Below are 12866 nucleotides of genomic sequence, written 5' to 3'. Positions count from 1 at the left end.
CCCACCTCCCATTTATCTCTCAGCCCCCTTGAGCCATCCCTTAATTCCTGATGAAGGGCTTATGACCAAAACGTCGATTCTCCTGCTCCTCAGATGCTGCCTGACCAGCTGTGCTTTTCCAGCACCACACTCTTCGACCTTTATAGAATTACACTGTTATAGCAGGAATCTGCATAAAAACCAACTTTTTCTTATCTGTCATCAGTTCTGAAGAAAAGTAACCTGCTTGAGGACCATCTTATTCACCAACTTAACATTCACACCCTCCACCAGTGTTGCAGTGTGCAGCAGTCTGGATAATCCACAACCTCTGTGACTTTGAGCAATGAGGGAAACAACAGGTTTCCCTCCCCCTGCAAGTTACTCCCCAAATCAAGCTGTATGGAAATGTATAATATTGTTTGCTGTTGCTGAATTAAAATCCTGGAACTCCTTGCTTATGATCACAGTATAGGGAGTGCTTACACCACATGGACTACAGTCAAACAAAGTGGTAGCTGTCAACCATCTTCTCAAAGGCACTTAGGGAGCAAATGACGCCAGCCTTGCCAGCGAAGACCACAACATAACTATGAATCAAAAAGGGTTAATTCTAATGGGGTCGATTTTAAACTTAACAGCTGGGCTTAAGACTGCATTATGGATCAGTTGCCCATTGCGGAAGTGCCTGATTTTCATTTCCACTAAAAAGGATGGAAATGAAAATTAGGTGTTTTCTGTAAGAGGTCAAAGATTTGCAAGCATAAGGTGGCTGGGATAAAACCTACCTCAATATTTCTTCTCAAATTTCCCTCCTGAAATCAATATGCTTTTTAATTCAATCATCTTCATTTACCTGCCAATTCCTACTTGTCATTTAGATTTTCCCCTCACATTGTACAAATGCTGCTTTTTGGTTTGATTTACTTGAGGTTCTTGATTATATTTCAGCTTTATAACTAATATCTAGTAGAGAGTGCACTAAATGTAATATCAGAGAAAGAAATGCAGGATTAAATTAGTTTTTTTGCTAATACTTGTTATTAAACTGACACCGTCTGTAAATTCTCAGTTTACCTCACATTTGCTCTGCTAAATACTTCCTCTTCTTCTGAGGAATCTTTATAATGTGATCCATGACCCATTGATTTCTTACGAACTGAATCCAGAGGCTGATACAAATCTTGAAGCCAAAGTGGTTTTGGAAGCTCTATATCCTCATCCAACAGGGGTGCCTGATAAATAGTGCAATATTTTCATATTGATTAGGTAACAATGAGTAATAGATTAAAAAAACTCTAGAGCAGTATATTGCTCAAGATAAATTTTATTGAAGATATTGATGCAATGGAGTTAATGCTCTATGCATCATATTCCCGCTGAAATTAATGCATGTAAATATAAATAATCAGTGCCTTTCTTTCAGTTGGGATGTTACCTTCTGTGCATCTTTAGCTGAACTCTTCCCAGTTATTCGCTCTGTCATTTTCTTCAGAGGGCTGTGTGCAAAAAACACATAGGATTGTTGACATTTGTGAGCTTGTTTTACATAAAAATACAGACGTTACAAAAACCAGAAGGGAACATTACATTTGACTACTTATTTGTAAACAGAATATTTACCTCTTGTATGGCTTTTTACAACCAGCTTCTCCTGAAGCGTAAGGTGTCTTTGATTCTGACCTTTGAGAGCAAATCTATTATCAAGAATAAAAAAAGGACAATTTTGCCATAAATTAATAAAACAAAGAACAAGTGGCTTCAGAACAGAATTTTATCTAAAAAAAACTCCAACTGCAAAATTGAAAATGAATAACAACTTTTGAATGCCATCACATTAGAATTGAGACTTTTTAAAACAGGATGAACTCAATAGGCACATAATCACAGAAACTTAAATTTAAGCAAAGAGCATTTGTAGGTTTGATATGAAACTTGAATCCTAAAACTTTGTATTGGAACAAGTGTTAGAAAGCTATATTTTTCAAGGATGCTGAACTTAAAACAGTAACATTTGAGGGATTTTTCTATTCCTTAGCATTCATATTCTGTTACAATAAATAAATAACAAGGCCAGACTTTTGTATTTCTAGATCTGTTTTACACATTGACAGTTCCATGCAGCTTTTTCTGAAGTGAGAGATTTTTATTATGTTAATGTCTTTGAAGAAGAATAAAAGTAGAAATCCTGTATGTATAGAACTCTCTGTTGCAATAAGGATACCAACTTTACTGCTAAAGTTTTGTGGATCCCTGTTAATCTAGGGATATTTGGCGTGGAACATTATCTTAATTTGTATGTCTATATGCAGCCACAACATCCTCTGTGCTCAGTATGCAATATCTGCTCCTGCTCTGTCATTTTCTCTATCAATACTGCAAAAATATAAAATATGGCTGTGTATATATTTCATGAACCCAATTGTTCATTTTGCATGATATATCTGCTTAGTTTTCAATCTGATTTACATTATACTAAATTTTTCCCCAATATTTTAAAGTCTCACATCTGTAACTGTTTATATTTGTGCTTTCCAATCATGTAATAAATGATGATTCATCTTCTGGTTGTGTCTTAATTCTTGCAAAATTGGGGACCAAATCTTATTCTAACCAATTATGTTCAATAATTTGTTGATTCCACCCCATTCTGCACTCGCCTCTTCCTGGCCAGTCCTGAATTTTGGATCTGTCCCCCAGTGTTGCACATTTCCTTTGATTCCTGGTCTGCCAACGGGGTTGACAACTCTAGCTGGGTGTATTCCTGGCTACTGCTCAGGCACCACTCTCTTGCAAATGGTCACTCATCACATTGATCTTCATGGTACACAATCTTCCTACACCAAATGGAAAGCAAACAGGTTCTTTATCACTCAATTAGAGGATTATTTTCTGCCAAATCATCCTTCTTCCCAAATTAGTAACTGAAAGTTTTCTAAGAAAGTTGGATAATGCCCCTGTTATTTGCTGTTGGCCTTCAATTTGTAGAGACTACAGAATAATCTTGAAGGATTGGCCACCTATCTTGTAATCTACTTTTCTCCAGGTCTTAACCTTGATTAAACTATCCTGGTTTGTTATTCTGTCCATCTTTTCTGATTGTGTTTCTCCTCCTAGCCACTTCCAAGCAACTATACTCTTCTTCACTGGGACTGGGATTGGTTCAAGAATATTGCTGTGTTACCTTCATTTACAAGGCTAGGGCATGTTCTTTGATCTTGGACCTAGTTCATCACTATGCCTGTAGAAAGACTGTCATTTCAGTCCTCCACTTGCCCTGCAAAAAAAACAGATCTTTGACACCCCAAATTGTTTCCTAACTATGTCAAATCCACACAATATGCTACCACTTGACTTGGATTAAGTGGTTCTTCTCAACTATTCTTGATTCTTTAGCTTTGCCTTAATCAAACCTTACAACATTGGAACCTTCTCCCTCAGGCTAATGTCTGCCCTGCAATCATTATTGCTTCACTTCAGTGCCTTTTTCAAACACCGTTCCCTGAAAGCTACTGAGTGAATATTGGTCTGAATTTTTTTTGGCCACATGTATGTTTCATTAAAACCTTTGTAGGAATTCGCACCATGAGACCCAACAAGATTTCTCATGGTATGTTACCAAGCATGCTTAATTACTGACCCTTCTATATGGCATCCCTTATGTGCAATACTATCTTTTCTTACGATGCACTATTCCTGGAGCAATTTGCCACTCACTGGAAATCTGCTGAAAGACTGGCTCCCTGGCACCCATGCCATATTTGTAAGTTTGCTGTGCATCCTGATAAGCAGTGGCATTGACATAGCGTGAGGGAGAGAAAGAAATTAATTAAGGGCACTTTGGTGGCACAGTTGGCATCAAACTTGCACAAATGTTTACATTCATGTAAAGTTTAACTGTTTTGCCTTTATGTCTATGCTGTTGAGTCTGTCTATAGCCTTGAACACAACTGTGCCAGCCTGATGCTTAACTTCATATCCACAAAGGATGTACCACAGATTGATGTCTGTGATGCAGAATGTGCAAGCAAGGTGAACAATGCATTTACAAGGCAATATATTTTACTGACACCATTGTATCTTATCCTATGACATCCCTACTTTTTCCCCTTGGCTTATATTTCAAAGGTATTGATGTGAATGAGGATGGGCCACAACACACTGCAGCACACCAGAACTGCAAAAAGAGGAAGAGGAACACCTGTACAAGGTATTCACCAAAAACGGATACCTGCGCAATTTCATCAACAGATGCCTAAGAGAAAGACAACGGAACGAGGACAGGCCGCAACCCAAAGGACTAGCCACACTACCATACATCAGGAGCATTTCAGAACTGACAGCCAGACTACTGCGACCACTAGGACTTATAACAGCACACAAACCAACAGCCACCCTCAGACAACAACTCACTAGAACGAAGGACCTGATACCCAGCATGAGCAAAACTAATGTAGTATACAAAACACTATATAGGACAAACAGGAAATCAGCTAATGATCCGCATCCATGAACATCAACTAGCCCTGGACCCAATATACCGGCCACTACAGCGGACAGCTGAAACTGACAACCGGAAGCGGCAGTGACAGGCCACTATAAATGCCGGAGGAAACACCACAGAAGCGCTTCACAGGAGGCTCCCAAGCACTGAGAATGTCACCTAGACAGGGGACGAAACATTTGCAACAAAAATTTCCAGCTCGGCGAACAGAACCACAACATTTTCTTTCCCATTGCTTACTTTTGATATCCATCACAACATTGGAATGTCTCAGTAAGTGCTTTACAGCCAGTGGATTCTAACCTCTGTGTATTGGTGAGGCTCCGGACATCCAGATATCCTTTGTGATAGCCCTTCCTGTGAACCTCACTGGCTTCACACCTCCCAAGTCCCTATCCAGCCCATCCAAATGGGCCTGCACATATCCACCAGTCCTTGGCATACTAGGAGAACATGCCAAGTGTTGTCATACACTGTTTCCTATCCTTCCACACAACCCCATTTCCAATCATGTTTTATTATATGTTCCCCTTGTTCAGATACTGTTGCCTCTCTTTACAGTTGAAGTCCCACAGTCTGCAGTCCCCAGTCCTGAAGATAAAGTTTCCGAATCTGCTTCCCATGGCAGCAGCCATGACCCTATGTTACCCCATCTCCCTTTCCTCTTAGTTTTTTGTGGATGGTCCATCCCCTTGTGTGATTTTGTTGAGCAGCCTCAAATAGGAAGTGCCCAGACCTCTGACTAATGCCTCTACATCTAGCCTTGGCCCCTAGACTGACTAAAAACCACCGTCATGACTGCAGAAGCATGGACTGCCGGACTGAGAACACCTGAGTGGGGCCAAAAACCTGGACTGGTATCGGAGGTGACTTTAACCTACTGTACTGGGAATCCCTAACTGAAGGTTGCCTCCATGATCTTCATTGAGAATACCTTCCGTAAGACTCTGAAAAATGCTGCTTGCTTGCTGTAAATGCAGCTTGTTTGCAGCGTAAGCTGCTAGCACATGGATTTATGTAGCATGCTACCAAACAGTAAGACATTTGCCCCCAAACTGAAGACTGCTGACCAGCAAGACAAGCTGCCTGGTTATCTGACTGTGCTAATTGGCATGGCTTGGTAAGGCCTGGATGCTGCAAGTATGCATGTAGGTGTTAAAAGAATGAGCTCGAAGAGAACAAGCCAGCAGCCCTAAGATGCAACCTGGTCCATTTACTGAGCTGGTGAGCGTCCATGTGCACAAAGTGTCCTTGTAGCAGACTTCCAATGCTAGCTGCTGGTGTGCCCTGCAATGCAACTATGTATTTCCTGAGTGCCCTGCATTTGGAAAGGTGCCACGATAGTCATGAGGGCTTGACAAATATAGATACCAATGTCTGTGTATGAGGGGTTCTTGTGGCTGGTACCTGTGGTTTATGACCTGAGGTGCTGTTTAGTGATGAACAACATGGAGGCTCTTCACAGCCAGCCAAAAGCTCAAGTTGCCAGATACCTGCTCTATCAAAATTTCTTGATGTCTAGCTTGTTTAATGCATTTGGGAAGGTAGAAAGCTGAATGTTAATGAGGCAAGTTGTGCTGTTAATATAGAATAGAATAGAATCCTACAGAGCGGAAACAGGCCCTTTGGTCCAACAAGACCCTCTGAAGAGTAACCCACCAAGATACATGCCATTAATAAACTATAATTACATCTTAATTGGCAACCTACACTGTCTAGCATTGCTTGGTAAAACCATAAAAAAACGCAGCAAGGTGCAGCAATGTTGATAGGCTTTGCTGACTTCTTGGAGAAAGTGAGGACTGCAGATGCTGGAGTACCAGAGTTGAAAAATGTTGTGCTGGAAAAACACAGCAAGCCAGGCAGCATCCGAGGAGCAGGAGAATCGACGTTTCCGGCATAAGATTCCTGAAGAAGGGCTTATGCCCGAAACGTCGATTCTCCTGCTCCTCGGATGCTGCCTGGCCTGCTGTGTTTTTTCAGCACGACATTTTGCTGACTTCTTGCCTGATTCTGCTACAAATCTTGCCATGACCTACATCGCTTAGAGTTTTACAAGGTTCTACCCATTATTTTACTGCCAAATATGTTTGTATGTTCTTTACATTTGTGAACAAGGAGGACTACAGTGATTTTGTAAACTAAAATATAATAGAACTTTGAGCTGACTTGTTTTTAGCCTTATGTTGGAATCTCGGGATTATTTTTCATGAAGTGGCAAGCTTTGGAGAGTATAAGGCCCCTCATTTAGTTACATACAATTTAAAACAATGCAGCTGTGACGTTAGCAATGACTCTTAGGTAAGTGAGGGTGGAGGAGCAACCAATGGTCCTCAGGGATTTCACTCATTGTGACTGGGGGAACAACATGAATTGGAGCCATGTGAGCCTGAATTCCTAGGCCAATATATTGTGAAAATGATAATTTCAGAAATTTGTATCATATATCCTTGACAAACAGCAGATGTTCAGTTAAGAAAACATTAATTAACCACTTAAGAAATTCTGCATCATTTGGATCAGGCCAAGCTATCGATCAAAAAATTCAATACTTAGAGTTACAGACTCTGGTTGGACATTTTCTGAATTACTTTATTACATGACTCCCTTTCGAGGGATTTCCCCAGCCCACAAGTTTTTCACTTTCTAAGACAACCTTGGAGAGTTGGAAACCATTTATCACTATGCGATATGAAGGAATTGGTTCCTTCCACTGAGCCAAATTGACTTCAAAGCAGTTTGTTTAATATTCGCACTGAAATCAAACATATGCCAAAGAAACATCGAAACATTTAATGAGTTTGAGGAGGGAGCACAGATAAGACACAGAGCAGAGGTATAGCAAGCAACTTTGCTGAGCAGTAAAAGGGGAGTGGGGGGTTCAGAATTATGAAGCACTAAGAGTCAATAATCCACATGACCATACTATTTAGGGAGGTATGGTGGCTCAGTGGTTAGCAATGTTGCGTCATAGCACCAGGAAACTGGGTTCAATTCCTGCCTCGGGCTACTGTCTGTTTGGAGTTTGCACGTTCTCCCCGTGTTTGCGGGGGCTTTCCTCCGGGTGCTCTGGTTTCCTCCCATGTTCCAAAAGATGCACAAATCAGGTGATTTGGCAATGCTAAATTGCCCATTGCGTTAGGTGCATTAGTCAGGGGAAAATGGGTCTGGGTGGGTTACACTTCGGAGGGTCAGTGTGGACTTCTTGGGCCGAAGGGTCTGTTTCCACACTTTATGGAATCTAATTATACAAATGAAAACAGAACATTTCAGATCTGCATTGAAATTTGGTCTTTTATTTTCCTCCTTTTAATTCCTTTGAAATTCATGCATTAATATGCAAACAAGCATGTGCAGATAGCAGGGGTAGACCAGTTAGACATAGCAAATAGTAGATCCATAAAATCACTAGTCTACTATCTGCAATAACTGGTCCTTCTGATGGATCTTGCACCTCATCTTCTTCAAAGCTGTTGAATGCTGTAAACTATGGAATACTGCAAAAGTCAGAATTCCTACTTTAGAAATTTCCAAATGTAAAAGTTCTGTCCATTACAGCATTCTGCAGTCTGAAACAGTCAACAAACTCTCCTTGAAGTAAATAGCAGGCACCCCACTTAACAGTTGCAAGTGTGGCTTTAGTAAGCCAACTGTTTGCTATGTGAAGCTTTAGTCTTATATATTTGCCTTACACTATTACATTATTGGACATACAGGACAGAGTATTCCCAGGCACGAAATGACACGTGCATTGGCAAGAAAGTTGAGAAAATTGCATGAGATGGTCCGTGAATAGCTTCTTAATATAGAGACCAAAGAGAACTATTTTCCAATCATATGCTGAACAGTGAGATGAGATTCTCACTAATGGGTATCAAGGGGCCTACTTCCATGCATCAGCATGCACAAACATCTCATTATAAGTTAATTTTGCTTCTTTTCTATACCATTTCCCATTTTCCCACTCACTGGATAAATTAATCAGTGACAACACCAACATGGAAGTCAGAGCAGTTATTTGGTTATTCCAGTTCACTGGTTGCTCCATCAGACCTCCATCTTGTGATTTCACAAAACTGGAGACCTTCCTGCAAACATAAGGCAGCATATTGTGTACATGTGCTCAAGGAGTTGTATGAGTACAAATGATAATGCCCTGTATCGAAGTGAAATCATAAATGTGGAAAATGAGTCAGCCTGTACAGTTGCTGCCCATGGAAATGTTCATATGATAAAACTGAAAGTGCAATCTATTTTATGTAGCACTGCACAGCATATTGGCTTATTCTAGATTCCTCTTGTGGGTGAGTCTCGGAGCAGAGGAGATAATCTCAGCAACAGGAGTTGTCCATTTAAGGCAGAGATGAGGAAGTATTTTTTCTCTCTTATTGTCGTGAATCTGTGAAATTCTTTCCTGCAGAAGGCTGTAGAAACTGAGTCATTATGTATACTCAAGACTGATGTAGAAAAATACTTCATCAGTAATCGGAACAATGGTTATGGGGAAGAGGCTGGAAACTGGAATTGAGGATAATCACATCAGCAATGAACTCATTGAAGGGCAGAGCAGATGCAATGGACTGAATAGCCTACTTCAGTTCCTATATCTTAGGGCCTATGGTCTTATGCCTCCTGCAACTCCTGCAACTGCTATTGCAATGAGCTGATTTTGGGACATTATATACTTGCTATCAGGAAAATTTCATGGTGAACCTTCATTTTACAACTTATTCCAGACTAAATCCAGAAGGGAAATCCAAGGCCTACTAAGGTGAGAAAGGCAGTTAATTTGCCATTTTTAGGATTTTAGCTGGAATTAGTCCCTGGACCATGTTTCACACACCGGAAGATACCAGAGACCATGGCAGTACTGGGACAATGCTCCTTGAACTGCCAAGGTGGAGAATTACTAATGGGAAAGATAAATACTGTATGTGGGGATTTATGGGTTTGGGATCACAGGGAGAGGGGACCAAGGATGAGAAGTGAGGGCAGTAGGATAGATTTCAGTGATCATGCCCTGCCTTAGGTAAAACATTTATCACAAAATAGTACAGATCCGGAAACTTTCCCCTTTAAAAATGATAATTTTATCTCATTTGTCAACCTACTGGGGATGCCACATTTTTCCTGTCATGTGCAGAGCTGCAGCAACTTGCTGTCATGTTAACATTTCTGTTCTTAGCCTACTACAGTGCTTCATTAAACTCAATGCAAGTTGGAGGAAAATCACCTCATTTTCCACTTTGGCACTTTCCAACCTCTAAACTCCATATTGACCTTTACAACATCAGAGTATGACCTCTGTACTCCATTTTTCTTTGAAGTGCAACCTTTAACAGCCATGTCTTATTAATTTTGCTCTCAGTAGAATAGACCCATTTTCTCCTTTCTTACAACTAACATTTACAGCTGTTTTGCATATCTATCTCTCTTTTACTACCATTATCTGCTTTTGTCTTTTGCTGTGGACACCCTCACAATCTATTCCACTTGCACTTCCTCTCCCTCAGTCTACAGCATACTGCAGCCCTTGTTTTTACCTAGCATATAAACCACCATCATCCACCCTCTTTCAGTTCCAAAGAAGAGTCATCCTTGATTTGAAACGTTAATTCTGTTACTGTTTCTAAAGATGTTGCCAGATTTGTTGAGCTTCTTCACTACTTTCTGTTTTATCTTCAGTGGCTTACTCAGATACTTTAGAAGATATTAAAATTTAACCATATAGTATGCAATTGAAATTACACATAGACATTCATTGAATAACATAAGCAAACAGGTTACAGTTTACAATACAACATTTAATATTCATTTTTTTTCTTTGTGTCAGCTCATAAATGTTCATATTAAATTAATTTAATCACGCAAAAATTTTAGGATCTGAACTTGCTTTTGGCATAATGACCTAGTTCTAAATTCAGTACTGCTCTCCAAACCTTTGATTTCTGTGATTCTGCTCCTCTTAAATTAGAAATTTGTGTTTTACTGTCCTCCAATATGTAAAATCAAATTATAAATTTGTTCTGACTTGTCAAAATAGGTTTAATTTCATTATTTAGTGCTCTGGTGGAATTACATCACAGGAAATTGTGATGATGACTGTCTAGGCAAAATTAGGTTTCATCAGTTTACAGAGATTATATTAAAACTTTTTAGGGTACTGGGCATATTGCACATGAGCATGTATTTTGTAATTTCACATTCCTATCCAAAAAAACCACACAGTAGCCAGGTATTCTGGCTCATGATCTTTGTGCATGTACTTCCAGCTGAAATGCAGGGTTCATCACATACCCTCTGAGGAATTCATTTCCATTTCATAATTTATTACTCTGTAAAGTGGAGGTGCTTGCTTTGGTGGTTATAAATATGAGCTACCAGGATGATTCCATTAATATTTGAGGAAATATTGCTTAATTCAAGGTCTGAATGAAAAAAAAAGGTTTTCGGGATGTCTATCAATTTGTATAGAATATTAAGGTACGGTACAGATAAGGAAACCCTGACTAAGTAATTTTCCTGGATGATTTATTTTTAACAGGTATGACTTTTCAAATCATCTGCCAGGCAAGGAACAAAAGTAGGGATATTAAATATGTTTAAAAAAACAAAAGGTTACTAGGTTAAGTGAATTTGAGTACTATAGGGAGTTGTTTGAAGGGCTATTGAGGGCATTTGTCAAGCTTAATCTATGTTTGTGACCTTGTTGAGATTGTCTTAAGTTTTGTTTTAAGATCAATGCCTTTTAGCTTATTTTGCCCCTCAAATTTTCCTGAGACGACGGAGTTATGGTGATTAATTTGTTATTTATAACATAAGCACAAAATGAATGAACATGCCAAATGTTCCTGTGTTTAAATTAGAGACAATGCTTATTTGGTTTTAACAAACTTTAAACAGATAGCTACTATTTACCAATGCTAAATAGAGCCATAGAGTCATAAAAATGTACAGCATGAAAACAGACCTCTCAGTCCAACCCGTCCATGCCGACCAGATATCCCAACCCAATCTAGTCCCACCTGCCAGCACCCAGCCCATATCCCTACAAACACTTCCTATTCATATATCCATCCAAATGTCTCTTAAATGTTGCAATTGTACCAGCCTCCACTACTTACTCTCGCAGCTCATTCCATACACGTACCACCTTCTGTGTGAAAACGTTGCCCCTTAGGTCTCTTTTATATCTTTCTCCTCCCACCCTAAACCTATGCCCTCTAGTTCTGGACTCCCCCACCCCAGGGAAAAGGCTTTGTCTATTTATCCTATCCATGCCCCTCATAATTTTGTAAACCTATATAAGGTCACCCCTCAGCCTCCGACACTCCAGGGAAAATATCCCGAGCCTGTTCATCCTCTCCCTATAGCTCAAATCCTCCAACTCTGGCAACACCCTTGTAAATCTTTTCTGTGCCCTTTCAAATTTCAAAGCATCTTTCTGATAGGAAGGAGACCAGAATTGAACGCAATATTCCAACAGTGGCCTAACCAATGTCCTGTACAGCCACAACATGACTTGCCAACCCCTGTACTCATTACTCTGACCAATAAAAGAAAGCATACGCATACCAAACGCTTTCTTCACTATCCTATCTACCTGCAAATCCACTTTCAAGGAGCTATGAACCTGCACTCCAAGGTCTCTTTGTTCAGCAACCCTCCCTAGGACCTCACCATTAAGTGTATAAGTCCTGCCAAGATTTGCTTTCCCAAAATGCAGCACCTCACATTTACCTGAATTAAACTCCACCTGCCACTTCTCGGCCCATTGGCCCATCTGATCAAGATCCTGTTGTAATTTGAGGTAACTGGACTTCAGTAAGGCGTTCGACAAGGTTCCCCATGGGAGACTGGTTAGCAAAGTTAGATCTCACGGAATACAGGGAGAACTAGCCATTTGGATACAGAACTGGCTCAAAGGTAGAAGACAGAGAGTGGTGGTGGAGGGTTGTTTTTCAGACTGGAGGCCTGTGACCAGTGGAGTGCCACAAGGATTGGTGCTGGGTCCTCTACTTTTCATCATTTATATAAATGATTTGGATGCAAACATAAGAGGTATAGTTAATAAGTTTGCAGTACTCAAAGTTATCCCTCCAAATAATAAGACTGGAAAAGCTAACCAACTCAGGGTAGACAGGGAGAAGCACCTAATCAACTAAGGGTAAGTATATTGAGATTTCCCTTCCAGTGCAGCATCTTGCTTCAATCAGGCACAAGTCAATGCAGCGAAATCACAGTGCTACTGATTGGGTAATTAATTTTCGAATTGGGAATGCCATGAATTGGGTGACTGATTTTCATGCCTGACTCTTTGATGTGAATCCCACTGAGTCAGGTTTTCCTTCCAACCCCAGTGAAGAAATCAAAATAGTAAGGA

General features: G+C 40.1%; 2 protein-coding genes across 5 annotated transcripts in view; one reads left to right on the top strand and one right to left on the bottom strand.

Moving 5' to 3' along the window:
* Positions 1–12866, bottom strand: part of LOC122539990 — a 208824-nt gene that overhangs the window by 9119 nt on the left and 186839 nt on the right. For all 3 annotated transcript variants that reach the window (XM_043675250.1, XM_043675251.1, XM_043675252.1), the window contains 3 exons: positions 1603–1676; positions 1418–1478; positions 1057–1214 (listed from right to left, as the gene is read on the bottom strand). In XM_043675250.1, the coding sequence (XP_043531185.1) occupies positions 1057–1214; positions 1418–1478; positions 1603–1676 (293 nt within the window). The remainder of the gene's footprint in view (positions 1–1056; positions 1215–1417; positions 1479–1602; positions 1677–12866) is intronic.
* Positions 1–12866, top strand: part of LOC122539994 (interferon a3-like) — a 60870-nt gene that overhangs the window by 47562 nt on the left and 442 nt on the right. The window contains exon 3 of one of the 2 annotated variants that reach the window (XM_043675262.1): positions 206–1140. The exons of the other annotated variant lie outside the window; for it this stretch is intronic. Coding sequence (XP_043531197.1) covers positions 206–211 — 6 coding nt within the window. The 3' untranslated portion in view covers positions 212–1140. Of the gene's footprint in view, positions 1–205; positions 1141–12866 lie in introns of those variants that run through there. 2 annotated transcript variants of the gene reach the window in all.

Source organism: Chiloscyllium plagiosum, chromosome 33, assembly GCF_004010195.1.
Source record: "Chiloscyllium plagiosum isolate BGI_BamShark_2017 chromosome 33, ASM401019v2, whole genome shotgun sequence".
NCBI classification, from domain to species: Eukaryota; Metazoa; Chordata; class Chondrichthyes; order Orectolobiformes; family Hemiscylliidae; genus Chiloscyllium; species Chiloscyllium plagiosum.
Note: the sequence above shows the minus strand (reverse complement) of the source record. Positions and strands in the feature narration are given on the sequence as shown.